Raw genomic sequence first — 16,023 nt, 5'->3', positions numbered from 1 at the left:
CAAATAAAGACAGTTTTGATGGAGCTCCTGACCCAGCCCAAGCTCTCTATGAAGACGAGGAAAAACTCCCCAGGGGGCCAGATCGATGGGAAGAAACCTCGGGAAAGCCCATTCAAAGAGAGATCCCCTTTCCTGGGATGGCTGGGGGGGTTACAGGAACTCCAAAAAAGCTAAATTTTTATTTATTTTCTTTTTAAGATTGACCCACTCTATCTATTCCTGTCCAACAGAAAAAAGAAAGGAAGTTACTACAATGTATCACACTTACATGATAAGGTGTGAATTGTGTGTTTGTGTGTGTTATCTTAGCCAGGGGTGAAGCTGGAGCTCCTCCAGTGTTGGGCGCTTCTCCGGGGCTAAAGCTAAACATGCGTCCAAGAAATTCCGGCATTCTTGAAAGAAAGAAAAGATCAAAAAGATGAAGATGATAGTTCTAGTGAATCTGGAAGTGTGAAGTTTTCTTACCTGTGGACAGACGCTTTTTGATGCTCAGTTGCTTTGTGAGGAACCTCGCGGTACTAAAGTATCGTGCATGAAGCGCTTCATACAACACCACTCCCATTTGCCACACCGTGGTGGGTCCACACCTGTAGCAGCTCCTAATGTACCACTCGGGAGGGATGTGAAGAGGAGTGCCTAACAAACAGACACAATTACAATTTCTTCTAAAACAAAAGACACAAATTGTTACATCTGTGAAAAGCAAGAGCAGAATATGTTACCATAGAAGATGCGATACAGAGATCGCTGTTTAACAAAGCAGCTCAGTCCAAAGTCAATGATGCGAACTCGAGGCACATCTGAGCCGGTCTCAATCAGAATGTTTTGTCCCTTGATGTCCCGATGAAAGATGTGTTTCTCCTCAAGTTCCTTTACAGCATCAACTAGTTGCTTCAGAATGACCTGGAAAAGATGAAAAACACAATAATGAGTTAATGCTTTTCTGCCTTGATTGAATGCTGTACAGTCTAAGGCTCTTCCAGTCAACTTACCTTGGCCGTGTCCTCTGTTAAAGTTCTTCCATTTTCTGCTTTGTATTTTTGCAGGTCCACAGCGGGGACAGGTCTCTCCAGCACCAGGATCAGCTCTTTGCCAAGGTCGAACCACTCCAGCAAGGACACAGGTGCTGATATTCCCACTGACCCTTCTGCTTCACCTGCAAGTTTAAGCATAATGGCCACTTCCACCGAGAGCATCTTCCCATTTTCATCCTGAAATATTACAACAAAGTGGATGATGAGGAACGCCGCATTCAATCCAGTAATGTGAAACTAATTCAAGTGTTGGACGCTTACCGCCACTTTGCAGTAGACTTTATTTTTGGGAATGTGTTTGATGGCAACCTAGAAGACACAGAGCATTGGTGAGCATTTCCTCAGTATGACATAATGAAAGGTGGAAACACAGCAGACGTCTCAGTTTACGATATTATCCATTATCTGCGTCACTGCCTGTGTTACTACCATCATCTGAACACTTACTGGAAAACGATCTTCTATCCGGTAGCCAGCAAACACTGCTCCACAGCCTCCTTCTCCGAGCTGGTGCTCCTCCACATATCTGGCTTGGAATTCACCTGAACAGACAAAACAGCAAATCTGGTTTTATTACAGCTGTGACACAAATTACTCTCCTCTGTAGCCTAAATGTTCCTTCTGCCCTTCCCCTGAATATAAAACCCAAGCTGCTTGCTACTTACGTTTTTGGTCTGCCACTGATTTTTTGCCCTGGTCCACATTCCTTTTTTTTTTCTTGAGTGGCTCTCTGTTGTCTCCCGCGGCCTTTCTTTTGCCATTTTTTGCGCACTCCTGTTTGTTGTTCAAGTCTGGAGATGTGGAAAACACCAAAAGCACATCAGCTCACTGGATGATAGACACAAACACTAAACACCAATATCTTAAACCTAGCAACCACACTTAATCTACCCCCTTATTCAACTAATTAGCCTACCTTTACCAGAGTCCAACGAGAAGGATGCTTGCTCCTCGTCACCGCTCATATGGTCGAGAAGTTTAGCCTTCTTTGCTTTCTTTGTTGTGCCCTCTTCATCTTGCACAACCTTGCGCTTCACACCTTTGACCACATCTGAGCTGGTGGAAGGACCAGCCTGCTCAGCGACCCTCCTCCTTTTTATTGGGGTCTTCTTTTCAGGACTGGCCTTTCTTTTAGCAGTCCTGCTCTTACAATCTATAAACGACAACAACACAGTGGTGAAAAAGAGTCCCCGACATCAGGACTGGAAGCAGTTTGATGGCAAAGAATTTGAAATTGCTTTTGCTTAAATTATCACAAGTTTATTCTTGGGATAAAAAAAACTGACCAGTGCGAATTGATACTAGGTTCACTAAGTCTTAGATCTTGATGACACTTGTTGGTCTGTTTTTACTGTTGAGTCCAAGAATAAACTTATTACATTATTTTACCAAAAGACCGGTAACCTTTCTTTGATTAGACATCTTGTATTAAAGCTATTTTCAATCAAACATATGATTCAAATACTCTAAAAATGATTCACACGGTGTCAACATTTCTAGGATTTGGATTTTACCAGGATTTTATTTTATTATTTTACTTACCTTGATCTCCTGAATCTTTCTTATCAGCTGGAGTGGTCATTTTTCTTGTTTCCTTTTTCATTGTAATTTTGGAGAACTTTTAAAATCGAAAATGTAAACCGTAATGAGTTAAGATTGAGTTAATATTCCTTCAAATGTGCACCTTTCAAATGCTTGACTTTTCTAACTGAATTCTGTAAGTGAGCTTTATAAGTAAACTCTGGAAACTACGGCAACACAACATAGAATCTTGCCTTTCAGTGACTTCACTGACTGCCAGCAGTTCAAAGTAGTTTACAGAAAAACACTCTGGCAAACAAAGCCATAATATTTCATATAATTCAATCATTTCATATCAGTTAAACGGTTTCTTTCATTATCGTTCATCGTTTGTATAAAGACCTCATGTATGGATGACAGTATGAAGATTTGTGGTTGACCACACACTAATACAGGGAGTACAGAATTATTAGGCAAGTTGTATTTTTGAGGAATAATTTTATTATTGAACAACAACCATGTTCTCAATGAACCCAAAAAACTCATTAATATCAAAGCTGAATGTTTTTGGAAGTAGTTTTTAGTTTGTTTTTAGTTTGAGCTATTTTAGGGGAATATCTGTGTGTGCAGGTGACTATTACTGTGCATAATTATTAGGCAACGTAACAAAAAACAAATAAATACCCATTTCAATTATTTATTTTTACCAGTGAAACCAATATAACATCTCCACATTCACAAATATACATTTCTGACATTCAAAAACAAAACAAAAACAAATCAGCGACCAATATAGCCACCTTTCTTTGCAAGGACACTCAAAAGCCTGCCATCCATGGATTCTGTCAGTGTTTTGATCTGTTCACCATCAACATTGCGTGCAGCAGCAACCACAGCCTCCCAGACACTGTTCAGAGAGGTGTATTGTTTTCCCTCCTTGTAAATCTCACATTTGATGATGGACCACAGGTTCTCAATGGGGTTCAGATCAGGTGAACAAGGAGGCCATGTCATTAGTTTTTCTTCTTTTATACCCTTTCTTGCCAGCCACGCTGTGGAGTACTTGGACGCGTGTGATGGAGCATTGTCCTGCATGAAAATCATGTTTTTCTTGAAGGATGCAGACTTCTTCCTGCACCACTGCTTGAAGAAGGTGTCTTCCAGAAACTGGCAGTAGGACTGGGAGTTGAGCTTGACTCCATCCTCAACCCGAAAAGGCCCCACAAGCTCATCTTTGATGATACCAGCCCAAACCAGTACTCCACCTCCACCTTGCTGGCGTCTGAGTCGGACTGGAGCTCTCTGCCCTTTACCAATCCAGCCACGGGCCCATCCATCTGGCCCATCAAGACTCACTCTCATTTCATCAGTCCATAAAACCTTAGAAAAACCAGTCTTGAGATATTTCTTGGCCCAGTCTTGACGTTTCAGCTTGTGTGTCTTGTTCAGTGGTGGTCGTCTTTCAGCCTTTCTTACCTTGGCCATGTCTCTGAGGATTGCACACCTTGTGCTTTTGGGCACTCCAGTGATGTTGCAGCTCTGAAATATGGCCAAACTGGTGGCAAGTGGCATCTTGGCAGCTGCACGCTTGACTTTTCTCAGTTCATGGGCAGTTATTTTGCGCCTTGGTTTTTCCACACGCTTCTTGCGACCCTGTTGACTATTTTGAATACATACAGTGTAAGAAATAACAATGCAAGGCTGTTTTACCGGTATTTATGGGACTGGTTTAATATTCACATTTTCTGTTTACAGTAGTTCAATGAAGAGCACTGACTATAAGAAATTACTGTCTACAGGAAGCATGCTGCTTAAAGCAAAACTGGGAGGTGTGCAGAAATTTGCTAGAGTATCTGAGCCAAGCCTTAAGGAATTTTGATTGCCGGTAAGAAACCAACATGGTATAAAAAAGGTGTTCAATGTGCTTTAAGTTCTTTTTGTTATTTAGTCTCTTCAAACTGCATTTTATGATTAATTGAAAATGATCTACGTTTTGGAATCATCTTAGCTACGAATGTATATTTAGTGGAAAAACTGTATAATGTGAGTGTAACTCCTAATCTACCACTTATCAAGCATGTTACTGGCGCTTAATAATTTAGTTTTTATTTGTTTGAGTCACTTTTGAAAAAGCTAAGCAGAAGTTATTTGGAGACGACAGTGACTGCCGTTGGTTGAAAAGAGAGGTAAAAAAAAACTTCAGTGGTGTTGCACACCATTTTATATTATTTTTTAAAGTCATTATTCAATACGTTGTTATTGTTAACCCTTTAAAGCGTCAGAGCTGCACGCTCCGTTTTGTGTAACTATTTTTAAATCCCTGTAGAACCTGAACCGTGTAAGCTAGTGCAATAAATTTTTTTGCATATGAAACCAGAGGAGTTGTACTTACATCTTATGCCATCAGCTTGTCCTCGGTCACGGTTTCCTTCCACATATAGCTTTGCAAAAACTGCATAAAAAGCGCTTGCAGGAACAAAAACATAATATTCCAGAAACACGCTTTGCCGATCCGATCAGCTGTTCGTAACACTTCCCACAGTGAAACAGACGTCAGCACGAATTATAGCATATCCGCCATTTCCTGCCCAAAACCGGAAGTGACGTCATTTTCGTGGAAAATGTAGTTTTTTACTTATAGGCCTTAAAAGCTTATACTGGTGTTTTTATAAGTCACGTTTGACTTTTCTGAATAGTTTCTGCTTAGAACTCGAATTGCACTGCTGGAAATAGTTTATTTTGATGCACCTGCTGTTTTCTTTGCGAATTTGCATCATAGGATTGTTTTTTCGTTTTTCCTGCAGTATATAAAAATTGCTGTATCTCCAAAATAAAACTATGAAGACACTCAAAATAAATTTCCTGTTGTTGTAAACTATTTTTTGCAACTTTTTTGTATTTAAAGTTTTGAGGGATAAACCTCTTAAATTTCTCCAAGTAGAAATGTATGTAAAACAAAAAACAAAAACGATTTTCAATTTTTTTGTAGTTTATTGCACTTTTTTGCAATTAATGTAGTTACTATGGACTTAATGCATACATATTATTAAAATATGGGCTATAACAGTTGTATAGCAACTTGAAATGCTCCTACAAATGGCACTACAACATGTAAAAAAAATAACATAAGCTCTGGCGGACTTGGTTCTATAGTAGGTCGTAAGGGTTAAATAAATATCGTCAAATAATCGAGAGCTCAATTTCAGTGAAAATAATCATGATTATCATTTTTGCCATAATCGAGCAGCCCTAATGTCATGTAATCTTTTTGTTTACTCAAACTTGTGTGCTTGTTTCCAGCATTTGCAAAGTTTGGTGTGCCAGCTGTAACAAAAGGAGTGAAAGTTTTTGATAGTTCAGGGACTGAGTTGGATGATGATATATTTGAGGATATAGTAACAGATCCCTCAACTGGGGTATTAACCATCAAATATGAAAAAGGTTTGTTTGAGTGATGTGTGTTTCACTGGATGTCATTTTTTTAATATCATTATTACATTGTTTATTAAAAAGAGTTTATAAAATGTGTCTATAGAGGGACCATGTAAACTCATTTGTTTTGCTCCTGTTTTTGAGGTCTGGAAACAGCTGCTGCAGAAGTGTCTCCTGAGCAGTCCCAGTTATCATTGCCACATTCATCAGATTCACAGGATATGGTCATCCTTTCAGACAGCCCTTTGAGGAAACATCAGAAGCTGGATGCAGAAGTTAAGCAAGTAAGAGTTAGCAGATTTCCACATTCTTCTAACAGTGTCATTTTTGTTTGTAGTTTAAGTGCTCTGAACTGCAGTGGTTATATCAACATGTAGAATGTTTTTTTTTATTGTGTTTTCCAGTTGGTGGAATCGATTCTCACCAGCAAACCTGGTGGAGAACGTATAATAAATGAATACAATCGGACCAAGTCCCTGGTGGATGAAACCAGAAGAAAAACATACTGGTCAACATACTTGACAGACTTGACAGTAAAAAATGGGTAATTTATTTCTGGCCCTGTGATTTTACTATCATTTTCAAATTATTTTAAATCTCTATGAATTCCAGGGAAGCTGACTAGTTCTTTTCCTTTTGATCTTGCAGTACATCACCACCACGACAGGTAAAAGAAATGTATGCCAGAGGAATTGTAACCTTTTTCTCTTACCTCAGTGGCCTGTACTCCAAAAATGGCTATGTAAGTAGCCCATAGTAATAACTGATACAACCAAAATCACGTTTAAACATTTTAAATCCTGCTAAAATGTATGTTCTTATCAACTCTTCATTGTTACATAACTTATTTTGTTTATTCATTTATCAGTGTCTGTACATGTCACTCTCCAAGGAACATTATTATGATGGCGAGGGTAGCACCGGGTACTTGGCCTGGAGGATTAAAGCCATACAGAGATGCACTGCTAAAGGGAGGCGATTATCATCTGGAGGTAACATTTATAATTCAGTGGAAATACATAATACAGTTCCACATTGTGGTTCTTTATTAATAATGGTTATTAAATGTTGTTATTAGTTTTGATAAAGATGTATTTCATATTGTCTAGCACCAGGAGATGGATCATCGAGTGAAGACCAGTGTGGTGGACCAACTGTCAGACGAGAGTTGCAGTTTGTTACAGAGAAGTTACTGAGTGAGGATGAGTGCAAGGATACAATCTCTCTGATGAAACATTCAGCTGATGAAGACACAGTCAAGAAGAAGATGAAGTTGACATTTGTTTATCGACACAACATGGTCCTTGGCCTCCTGGGCCCCATTTCAGGAAGCCGGTTTAGAAAACTCAGAGTGAAAAACGATACTCAGGGTTGAGTAACCCCGAACTGTCCAACTCGGAATATTCGGTTTCAGAAAGGCTGATAACAATTAGTTCAATCAACGCGGAGTTGCTTTAACCCCAAGTTAAGCGCGCGCACGAGGATACATAAAGCCCTGATTAGTGGAGCACAGATTAAGCGAATTACCATGGAGAAGGAGGGAAAGAAGGCGCGGTCAATGTATTTTACAGCGCTTGAGGCCGAAATTCTGATGGCAGCATATGCTGATAACATGCAAATTTTGCAGAAAAAAAGTAACACAGCCTCAGCTGCAAAAGAAAGGGAGCATGCATGGCAAAACATAGCCGACAGAGTCAATGCGTGAGTGTTAATTTAAACATTGATCTAGGGATTTCCACCCATTTAACACGTTATTTTATTATATTTTATTTTGTATTTTATACCTTTTATTTTGTGATGTGATTTGAGCGCAGGTGCAACCCAACAGGCCCCCAACGTTCCTGGCAGCAAGTAAAAATGAAATATAAAAATATAGTCCAAACAGGTAAGGTGTAATTGTATTATGAGCCATAGTGCTTGGTCTGTTTGTCCTATGTAAATCAATTGCAGTTAGAGGCTACATTAATTTCCCCTCTGTAAGCACTTATTGAAATTATCTGAGCACATTATAAGTACATATTTGCTTACTCTGTATGCTCAAATGTGACCCATTATGGCCACTAGAAAAAAAGCGGAGGCCCGAAAAACAGGTGGGGGTCCTCCACCACCACCACTCACAGAGCCTGGCCACTTGGCTTCCACATTTGTGATAATGTTGGCAGCATCACATATGATCTTCACAGTGCAGAGAACACAAATTAGCATCCATTACTATAATGAAATAATTTGTTAGTTTGAAATGCTACAGGGAACTATGTACCTGTACATTAATGCTGTGGAAAGACTTCCTGTTCACATAGTCTCCTTCATTTACTGAAGGAGCAATGATTGGAATGTGAGTGCCATCTATACAGCCAATCACGCCTGGGAACCGTGAAAATAAATGTAAAATTTAAGTAGTAGTTCAAGTATCACCACATCATGTATTAAGTTTTGTTCATCCTGCTACCTGCAATTTTGTGGCATCCCTCTTTGATAAATCTTGTGGGTCTATGACCGGGGAACACCACAGACGAGTACAGGAGACGTTTCAGTGCAACTGTAACATTCCTGACTGCCCGACAGACGGTAGCCTTGGGAACGTGCTCAGCATCACCAATATTATACAGAAAGCTCCCGTTTGCAAAAAACCGAAGTGCAATACAAATAATATGTACAGAACTGAGAGAATGTCCGCGATGTGTCACATGCGCAATATATGGCCTGAGGATGTTATCCAAATAAATTATTGATTGTGCTGAGAAACGGTAACGTTCGCACAGGAAATCATCAGGTAATGATAAAATGTCCATACGCGCTCTGATCACTCTCTCCCGGCGGAGAGCTCTGCGGAGTATTTGGGCTTCAAGATCTACTGGCTCTTCAAGGAAGGGACACGCCATGTCTGACACTTCCTACTGTCAGGTTTCCGACAAAGAGGCGGGGACAGTCAGGGTTAGTTGTAGTGAACCTGCTAGGGGGCAGGTTAGCTTCACGGAGTGTGTCGTCATAGTGACTCACTCAGGCTTCAGCTGAACTCGCTTTGTGAAACCGAAAACCCAGAGTTTTCGTTAACTCAGGGTATACTTACTCAGAGTTTGCACTAAACCGGCTTTCTGAAACAGGGCCCTGCTGTCAAGCAACATACTGTCTGTTTTTCCACGTTTCAAAGATATCAAAGGCTTGGTGAATATTTGTCATTACTTTGACAATGTAAACACACTTTAATATTTTGTAGATAGCAGATATAATTCTCTATCCCTGTTACAGATCGAACAGGATTTTGTACTGATGTTTGGTGAGGATGTATCAGGCAGGTTGCTGGAGAGGTGGCCAACAACATTCAAAAGAAAGATTATCCAACAAGGCAGAAAGCTTCCTTCTACCAGTGACCTGGAAGAACTCTTGCTGGCAGCTGACTCACCTGAGGATGTCACTGAAGTTAATTGGTGAGCTGTTGTTTCTTTGATTAGCACATTCATAGCATATATAATGTTTGTCACAGAACAGTTATCCTTTTTGTCTTTTGGGTCTACTCAAACATTTTATCAATGCATTGAAATATGTTGTTGATGATGACTCAACTTTATTAAAAACAAATAATTTTTGCAGGCTGGGACAGTGACCTCTCAGCAATTCTATTGCTATTACATCTGATTCCACCATCTGGTCAGGGTCGGAAGAGACCAGGAAAGGTGTCAGCTTCTCAAGCAGAAAGGCGTCTTGTGGTCTTCAAGAAGGTTTGTGTTTCTTTTCTATTTTTATGTTATGAATTACCAGTTTAAGAAACACTTGATTCTTATTGCCTGTCTGTATTTGTCTTTTCAGACTGGAACAAATATCCAAGAGCACCTTGATTCCATCACTACCAGCACTCAACCCTACCTCCTGGCTGTTGGGGTGAAAAAGAATGACATCCACCGGTTCTTCATTATTCTTGACAAGAATGCCATGCCATGCAAGTCTACCTCTTCACTTGGTACTGTTGATGAACTGTTTAAAGCACATTTTGTGTTTGGCACATCTTACAAACACTATGCTTCACAACATGTACATGTTCATCCAGACCACAGGTTTTAGAAAATATTTAAATACCAAACACCTTAACTATTTTGACCAGCAGGCTGACACTGATGTTAATCTACAGCCTGATGTGGCAGTTAAAGAAGTTAGCACTACAGGGGAGGTGATGTCAACTAATGTAGAAGAAACACCCACAACATCTGAAAAGGTCAAATAAGAGCACTTTGGATAGGTGTGCCTCTGCTGTTGCACAGCTCAGGGCAGCTGGATTAAGCCAATCTACTGTGAGTAGTTTTGTCTCCTCAATGGAGGAAGTGTTTTTTGAGATTCATACTCAGGCTAAAGATGCAGCCTTACAGAGTGTACCTTTACAGTACACCACAAGTAAAAATAAATATAATAGTAATAAAATAAAGCATTGGGAGTCCTTTAGTCTGGAAAGATTAGCTTTAGGACCAGGAAAGATGGTGACACTTGGAGAGCTGGAAGAAGGTCCAGAATTTGCTTGGAGCTGTGTTGTCTACCAGTTTGTTTTCAGCTAAGTGGATAATAACACACAGTACAGAGTACCGCCCTGACTTTATCATCTGTACAGATGTAGTGTCTGAGATTCTGCTTTTTTGTAAGATCAAAAGTATTGTTGTGAAAGATGACATTGTGTTGCTCTGCGGAAAACTGATGGAAACCCTGTGTTTTGATGACCATCATCATGCATTTAGGGTCAGACTGCATCCCAATATGGTGCTGAAGGTGTTGAACATAAATGAGCTGTGTTGCTTCTTCAAATCAAGTATGGCATTTCAGATTCCTCCCTGTGTGTCGTTCCATATTGCCGTTTTATGCCGAACTAAATTCATTGTTTTAAAGTGTTTTATACACTACATGAGATGTTTTTATATTTTGAGCCTGACATAAAAATAAAGCTGTTAAATGTATTATCTAGTTGTGGTTTTTGCTCACTTGTTTTATATGTAAAAGCATTATTAAAAACCAGGTTTTCATGCTGCAAAACAGTGAATTGAGTGTAAAGGTAACACTACAGGAAGAGTTTTAGTAACATTACTTGGTGTAAAATTAATTACAAATTTTACTCTATGAGAGCTAATTTTTCACTAGAGATTAGTGTATGAATAACACAGTATAGAGTAACATCAACTCCCATCAGAGTTCTTTGAACCCCCAGTGTTAATTTCAAATAACACAATTCAGTGTTAAAAATCAGCGGGATTTTACTCAAATAGGGTTAATTTATCACTAGGATAGAGTAAATAATATGACACTACTAGTAGTGTTAAGTTGATTTAACACTATGCGGTGTTACTCAGTGTTAAATTTTTACTCTATTTAGAGTTAAATTTACTCTAAAATTTTAACACTATAGAAAGAGTTGATTTAACACCAATTCTGAATGGCACCAAATAGACTCGGAAACAGTGTTAAATGTAACTCTTTAAGTGTTAGTTTGACACTGCAAATTTTACTGTGTACATTTAAGCTATATAGTTCCCTCTGTGATAATTCTGCTATGAATGCCTCTTATTAACTTTTATGCTTTTACAACCCACTATGAGCAAACACTCAGCAACAGTGGGAAGGAAAAACTCCCTTCTTGAAGGAAAAAACCTCTGGTAGAACCAGGAAATCTGTCTAAACTAGTTGGGGGTTAGAGCAACAGATGCAAGTCTTCAGATCATTTGCAGTGTGACTGTCTTTGTGCACACTTTAACCTGATTCAGTTTTCTTATTTGTCAAAATGCACCATGGGTAAAAACAAAACAACAAAACAAAACAAAATAGTAATGAAGGAGAATCCTCAGCAAAGATGAATTAAACAAGTTTTATTTTGATCAAATTTTACTTTAAGTAAAACACATCTTTATTTGATGACATTGAAGTCATCAAATAAAGACAGTTTTGATGGAGCTCCTGACCCAGCCCAAGCTCTCTATGAAGACGAGGAAAAACTCCCCAGGGGGCCAGATCGATGGGAAGAAACCTCGGGAAAGCCCATTCAAAGAGAGATCCCCTTTCCTGGGATGGCTGGGGGGGTTACAGGAACTCCAAAAAAGCTAAATTTTTATTTATTTTCTTTTTAAGATTGACCCACTCTATCTATTCCTGTCCAACAGAAAAAAGAAAGGAAGTTACTACAATGTATCACACTTACATGATAAGGTGTGAATTGTGTGTTTGTGTGTGTTATCTTAGCCAGGGGTGAAGCTGGAGCTCCTCCAGTGTTGGGCGCTTCTCCGGGGCTAAAGCTAAACATGCGTCCAAGAAATTCCGGCATTCTTGAAAGAAAGAAAAGATCAAAAAGATGAAGATGATAGTTCTAGTGAATCTGGAAGTGTGAAGTTTTCTTACCTGTGGACAGACGCTTTTTGATGCTCAGTTGCTTTGTGAGGAACCTCGCGGTACTAAAGTATCGTGCATGAAGCGCTTCATACAACACCACTCCCATTTGCCACACCGTGGTGGGTCCACACCTGTAGCAGCTCCTAATGTACCACTCGGGAGGGATGTGAAGAGGAGTGCCTAACAAACAGACACAATTACAATTTCTTCTAAAACAAAAGACACAAATTGTTACATCTGTGAAAAGCAAGAGCAGAATATGTTACCATAGAAGATGCGATACAGAGATCGCTGTTTAACAAAGCAGCTCAGTCCAAAGTCAATGATGCGAACTCGAGGCACATCTGAGCCGGTCTCAATCAGAATGTTTTGTCCCTTGATGTCCCGATGAAAGATGTGTTTCTCCTCAAGTTCCTTTACAGCATCAACTAGTTGCTTCAGAATGACCTGGAAAAGATGAAAAACACAATAATGAGTTAATGCTTTTCTGCCTTGATTGAATGCTGTACAGTCTAAGGCTCTTCCAGTCAACTTACCTTGGCCGTGTCCTCTGTTAAAGTTCTTCCATTTTCTGCTTTGTATTTTTGCAGGTCCACAGCGGGGACAGGTCTCTCCAGCACCAGGATCAGCTCTTTGCCAAGGTCGAACCACTCCAGCAAGGACACAGGTGCTGATATTCCCACTGACCCTTCTGCTTCACCTGCAAGTTTAAGCATAATGGCCACTTCCACCGAGAGCATCTTCCCATTTTCATCCTGAAATATTACAACAAAGTGGATGATGAGGAACGCCGCATTCAATCCAGTAATGTGAAACTAATTCAAGTGTTGGACGCTTACCGCCACTTTGCAGTAGACTTTATTTTTGGGAATGTGTTTGATGGCAACCTAGAAGACACAGAGCATTGGTGAGCATTTCCTCAGTATGACATAATGAAAGGTGGAAACACAGCAGACGTCTCAGTTTACGATATTATCCATTATCTGCGTCACTGCCTGTGTTACTACCATCATCTGAACACTTACTGGAAAACGATCTTCTATCCGGTAGCCAGCAAACACTGCTCCACAGCCTCCTTCTCCGAGCTGGTGCTCCTCCACATATCTGGCTTGGAATTCACCTGAACAGACAAAACAGCAAATCTGGTTTTATTACAGCTGTGACACAAATTACTCTCCTCTGTAGCCTAAATGTTCCTTCTGCCCTTCCCCTGAATATAAAACCCAAGCTGCTTGCTACTTACGTTTTTGGTCTGCCACTGATTTTTTGCCCTGGTCCACATTCCTTTTTTTTTTCTTGAGTGGCTCTCTGTTGTCTCCCGCGGCCTTTCTTTTGCCATTTTTTGCGCACTCCTGTTTGTTGTTCAAGTCTGGAGATGTGGAAAACACCAAAAGCACATCAGCTCACTGGATGATAGACACAAACACTAAACACCAATATCTTAAACCTAGCAACCACACTTAATCTACCCCCTTATTCAACTAATTAGCCTACCTTTACCAGAGTCCAACGAGAAGGATGCTTGCTCCTCGTCACCGCTCATATGGTCGAGAAGTTTAGCCTTCTTTGCTTTCTTTGTTGTGCCCTCTTCATCTTGCACAACCTTGCGCTTCACACCTTTGACCACATCTGAGCTGGTGGAAGGACCAGCCTGCTCAGCGACCCTCCTCCTTTTTATTGGGGTCTTCTTTTCAGGACTGGCCTTTCTTTTAGCAGTCCTGCTCTTACAATCTATAAACGACAACAACACAGTGGTGAAAAAGAGTCCCCGACATCAGGACTGGAAGCAGTTTGATGGCAAAGAATTTGAAATTGCTTTTGCTTAAATTATCACAAGTTTATTCTTGGGATAAAAAAAACTGACCAGTGCGAATTGATACTAGGTTCACTAAGTCTTAGATCTTGATGACACTTGTTGGTCTGTTTTTACTGTTGAGTCCAAGAATAAACTTATTACATTATTTTACCAAAAGACCGGTAACCTTTCTTTGATTAGACATCTTGTATTAAAGCTATTTTCAATCAAACATATGATTCAAATACTCTAAAAATGATTCACACGGTGTCAACATTTCTAGGATTTGGATTTTACCAGGATTTTATTTTATTATTTTACTTACCTTGATCTCCTGAATCTTTCTTATCAGCTGGAGTGGTCATTTTTCTTGTTTCCTTTTTCATTGTAATTTTGGAGAACTTTTAAAATCGAAAATGTAAACCGTAATGAGTTAAGATTGAGTTAATATTCCTTCAAATGTGCACCTTTCAAATGCTTGACTTTTCTAACTGAATTCTGTAAGTGAGCTTTATAAGTAAACTCTGGAAACTACGGCAACACAACATAGAATCTTGCCTTTCAGTGACTTCACTGACTGCCAGCAGTTCAAAGTAGTTTACAGAAAAACACTCTGGCAAACAAAGCCATAATATTTCATATAATTCAATCATTTCATATCAGTTAAACGGTTTCTTTCATTATCGTTCATCGTTTGTATAAAGACCTCATGTATGGATGACAGTATGAAGATTTGTGGTTGACCACACACTAATACAGGGAGTGCAGAATTATTAGGCAAGTTGTATTTTTGAGGAATAATTTTATTATTGAACAACAACCATGTTCTCAATGAACCCAAAAAACTCATTAATATCAAAGCTGAATGTTTTTGGAAGTAGTTTTTAGTTTGTTTTTAGTTTGAGCTATTTTAGGGGGATATCTGTGTGTGCAGGTGACTATTACTGTGCATAATTATTAGGCAACGTAACAAAAAACAAATAAATACCCATTTCAATTATTTATTTTTACCAGTGAAACCAATATAACATCTCCACATTCACAAATATACATTTCTGACATTCAAAAACAAAACAAAAACAAATCAGCGACCAATATAGCCACCTTTCTTTGCAAGGACACTCAAAAGCCTGCCATCCATGGATTCTGTCAGTGTTTTGATCTGTTCACCATCAACATTGCGTGCAGCAGCAACCACAGCCTCCCAGACACTGTTCAGAGAGGTGTACTGTTTTCCCTCCTTGTAAATCTCACATTTGATGATGGACCACAGGTTCTCAATGGGGTTCAGATCAGGTGAACAAGGAGGCCATGTCATTAGTTTTTCTTCTTTTATACCCTTTCTTGCCAGCCACGCTGTGGAGTACTTGGACGCGTGTGATGGAGCATTGTCCTGCATGAAAATCATGTTTTTCTTGAAGGATGCAGACTTCTTCCTGTACCACTGCTTGAAGAAGGTGTCTTCCAGAAACTGGCAGTAGGACTGGGAGTTGAGCTTGACTCCATCCTCAACCCGAAAAGGCCCCACAAGCTCATCTTTGATGATACCAGCCCAAACCAGTACTCCACCTCCACCTTGCTGGCGTCTGAGTCGGACTGGAGCTCTCTGCCCTTTACCAATCCAGCCACGGGCCCATCCATCTGGCCCATCAAGACTCACTCTCATTTCATCAGTCCATAAAACCTTAGAAAAACCAGTCTTGAGATATTTCTTGGCCCAGTCTTGACGTTTCAGCTTGTGTGTCTTGTTCAGTGGTGGTCGTCTTTCAGCCTTTCTTACCTTGGCCATGTCTCTGAGTATTGCACACCTTGTGCTTTTGGGCACTCCAGTGATGTTGCAGCTCTGAAATATGGCCAAACTGGTGGCAAGTGGCATCTTGGCAG

At 39.8% G+C, this 16,023-nt stretch overlaps 2 protein-coding genes and 1 long non-coding RNA gene across 3 annotated transcripts; 1 reads left to right on the top strand and 2 right to left on the bottom strand.

Annotated features, from left to right (window-relative positions):
- Positions 1-300: 300 nt before the first annotated feature.
- On the bottom strand, positions 301-1,436 carry LOC308399857 (serine/threonine-protein kinase pim-3-like; the record flags this gene model as incomplete). The annotated part of the gene is made up of 6 exons (XM_080887269.1): positions 301-392; positions 466-636; positions 723-903; positions 993-1,211; positions 1,296-1,343; positions 1,425-1,436. The coding sequence occupies 6 exons, from the start codon at positions 1,434-1,436 to the stop codon at positions 301-303; spliced, it is 723 nt and encodes a 240-aa protein (XP_080743395.1).
- Positions 1,437-9,052: 7,616 nt separating this feature from the next.
- On the top strand, positions 9,053-10,742 carry LOC308400004. Its single transcript, XR_013972289.1, has 3 exons — positions 9,053-9,415; positions 9,579-9,706; positions 9,795-10,742. It is a non-coding gene; the product is annotated as an uncharacterized lncRNA (long non-coding RNA).
- A 1,446-nt stretch (positions 10,743-12,188) lies between these two features.
- On the bottom strand, positions 12,189-13,226 carry LOC308399856 (serine/threonine-protein kinase pim-2-like; the record flags this gene model as incomplete). The annotated part of the gene is made up of 5 exons (XM_080887268.1): positions 13,184-13,226; positions 12,881-13,099; positions 12,611-12,791; positions 12,354-12,524; positions 12,189-12,280 (listed from the first exon to the last, which is right to left on the bottom strand). The coding sequence occupies exons 2-5, from the start codon at positions 13,082-13,084 to the stop codon at positions 12,189-12,191; spliced, it is 648 nt and encodes a 215-aa protein (XP_080743394.1). The 5' UTR covers positions 13,085-13,099; positions 13,184-13,226.
- Positions 13,227-16,023: the final 2,797 nt, after the last annotated feature.

Source organism: Rhamphochromis sp. 'chilingali' (assembly GCF_963969265.1).
Source record: "Rhamphochromis sp. 'chilingali' genome assembly, chromosome: 7".
Taxonomy (NCBI): domain Eukaryota; kingdom Metazoa; phylum Chordata; class Actinopteri; order Cichliformes; family Cichlidae; genus Rhamphochromis; species Rhamphochromis sp. 'chilingali'.
The sequence above is the reverse complement of the archived record's forward strand: the minus strand, read 5'-3'. Positions and strand labels throughout refer to the sequence as shown.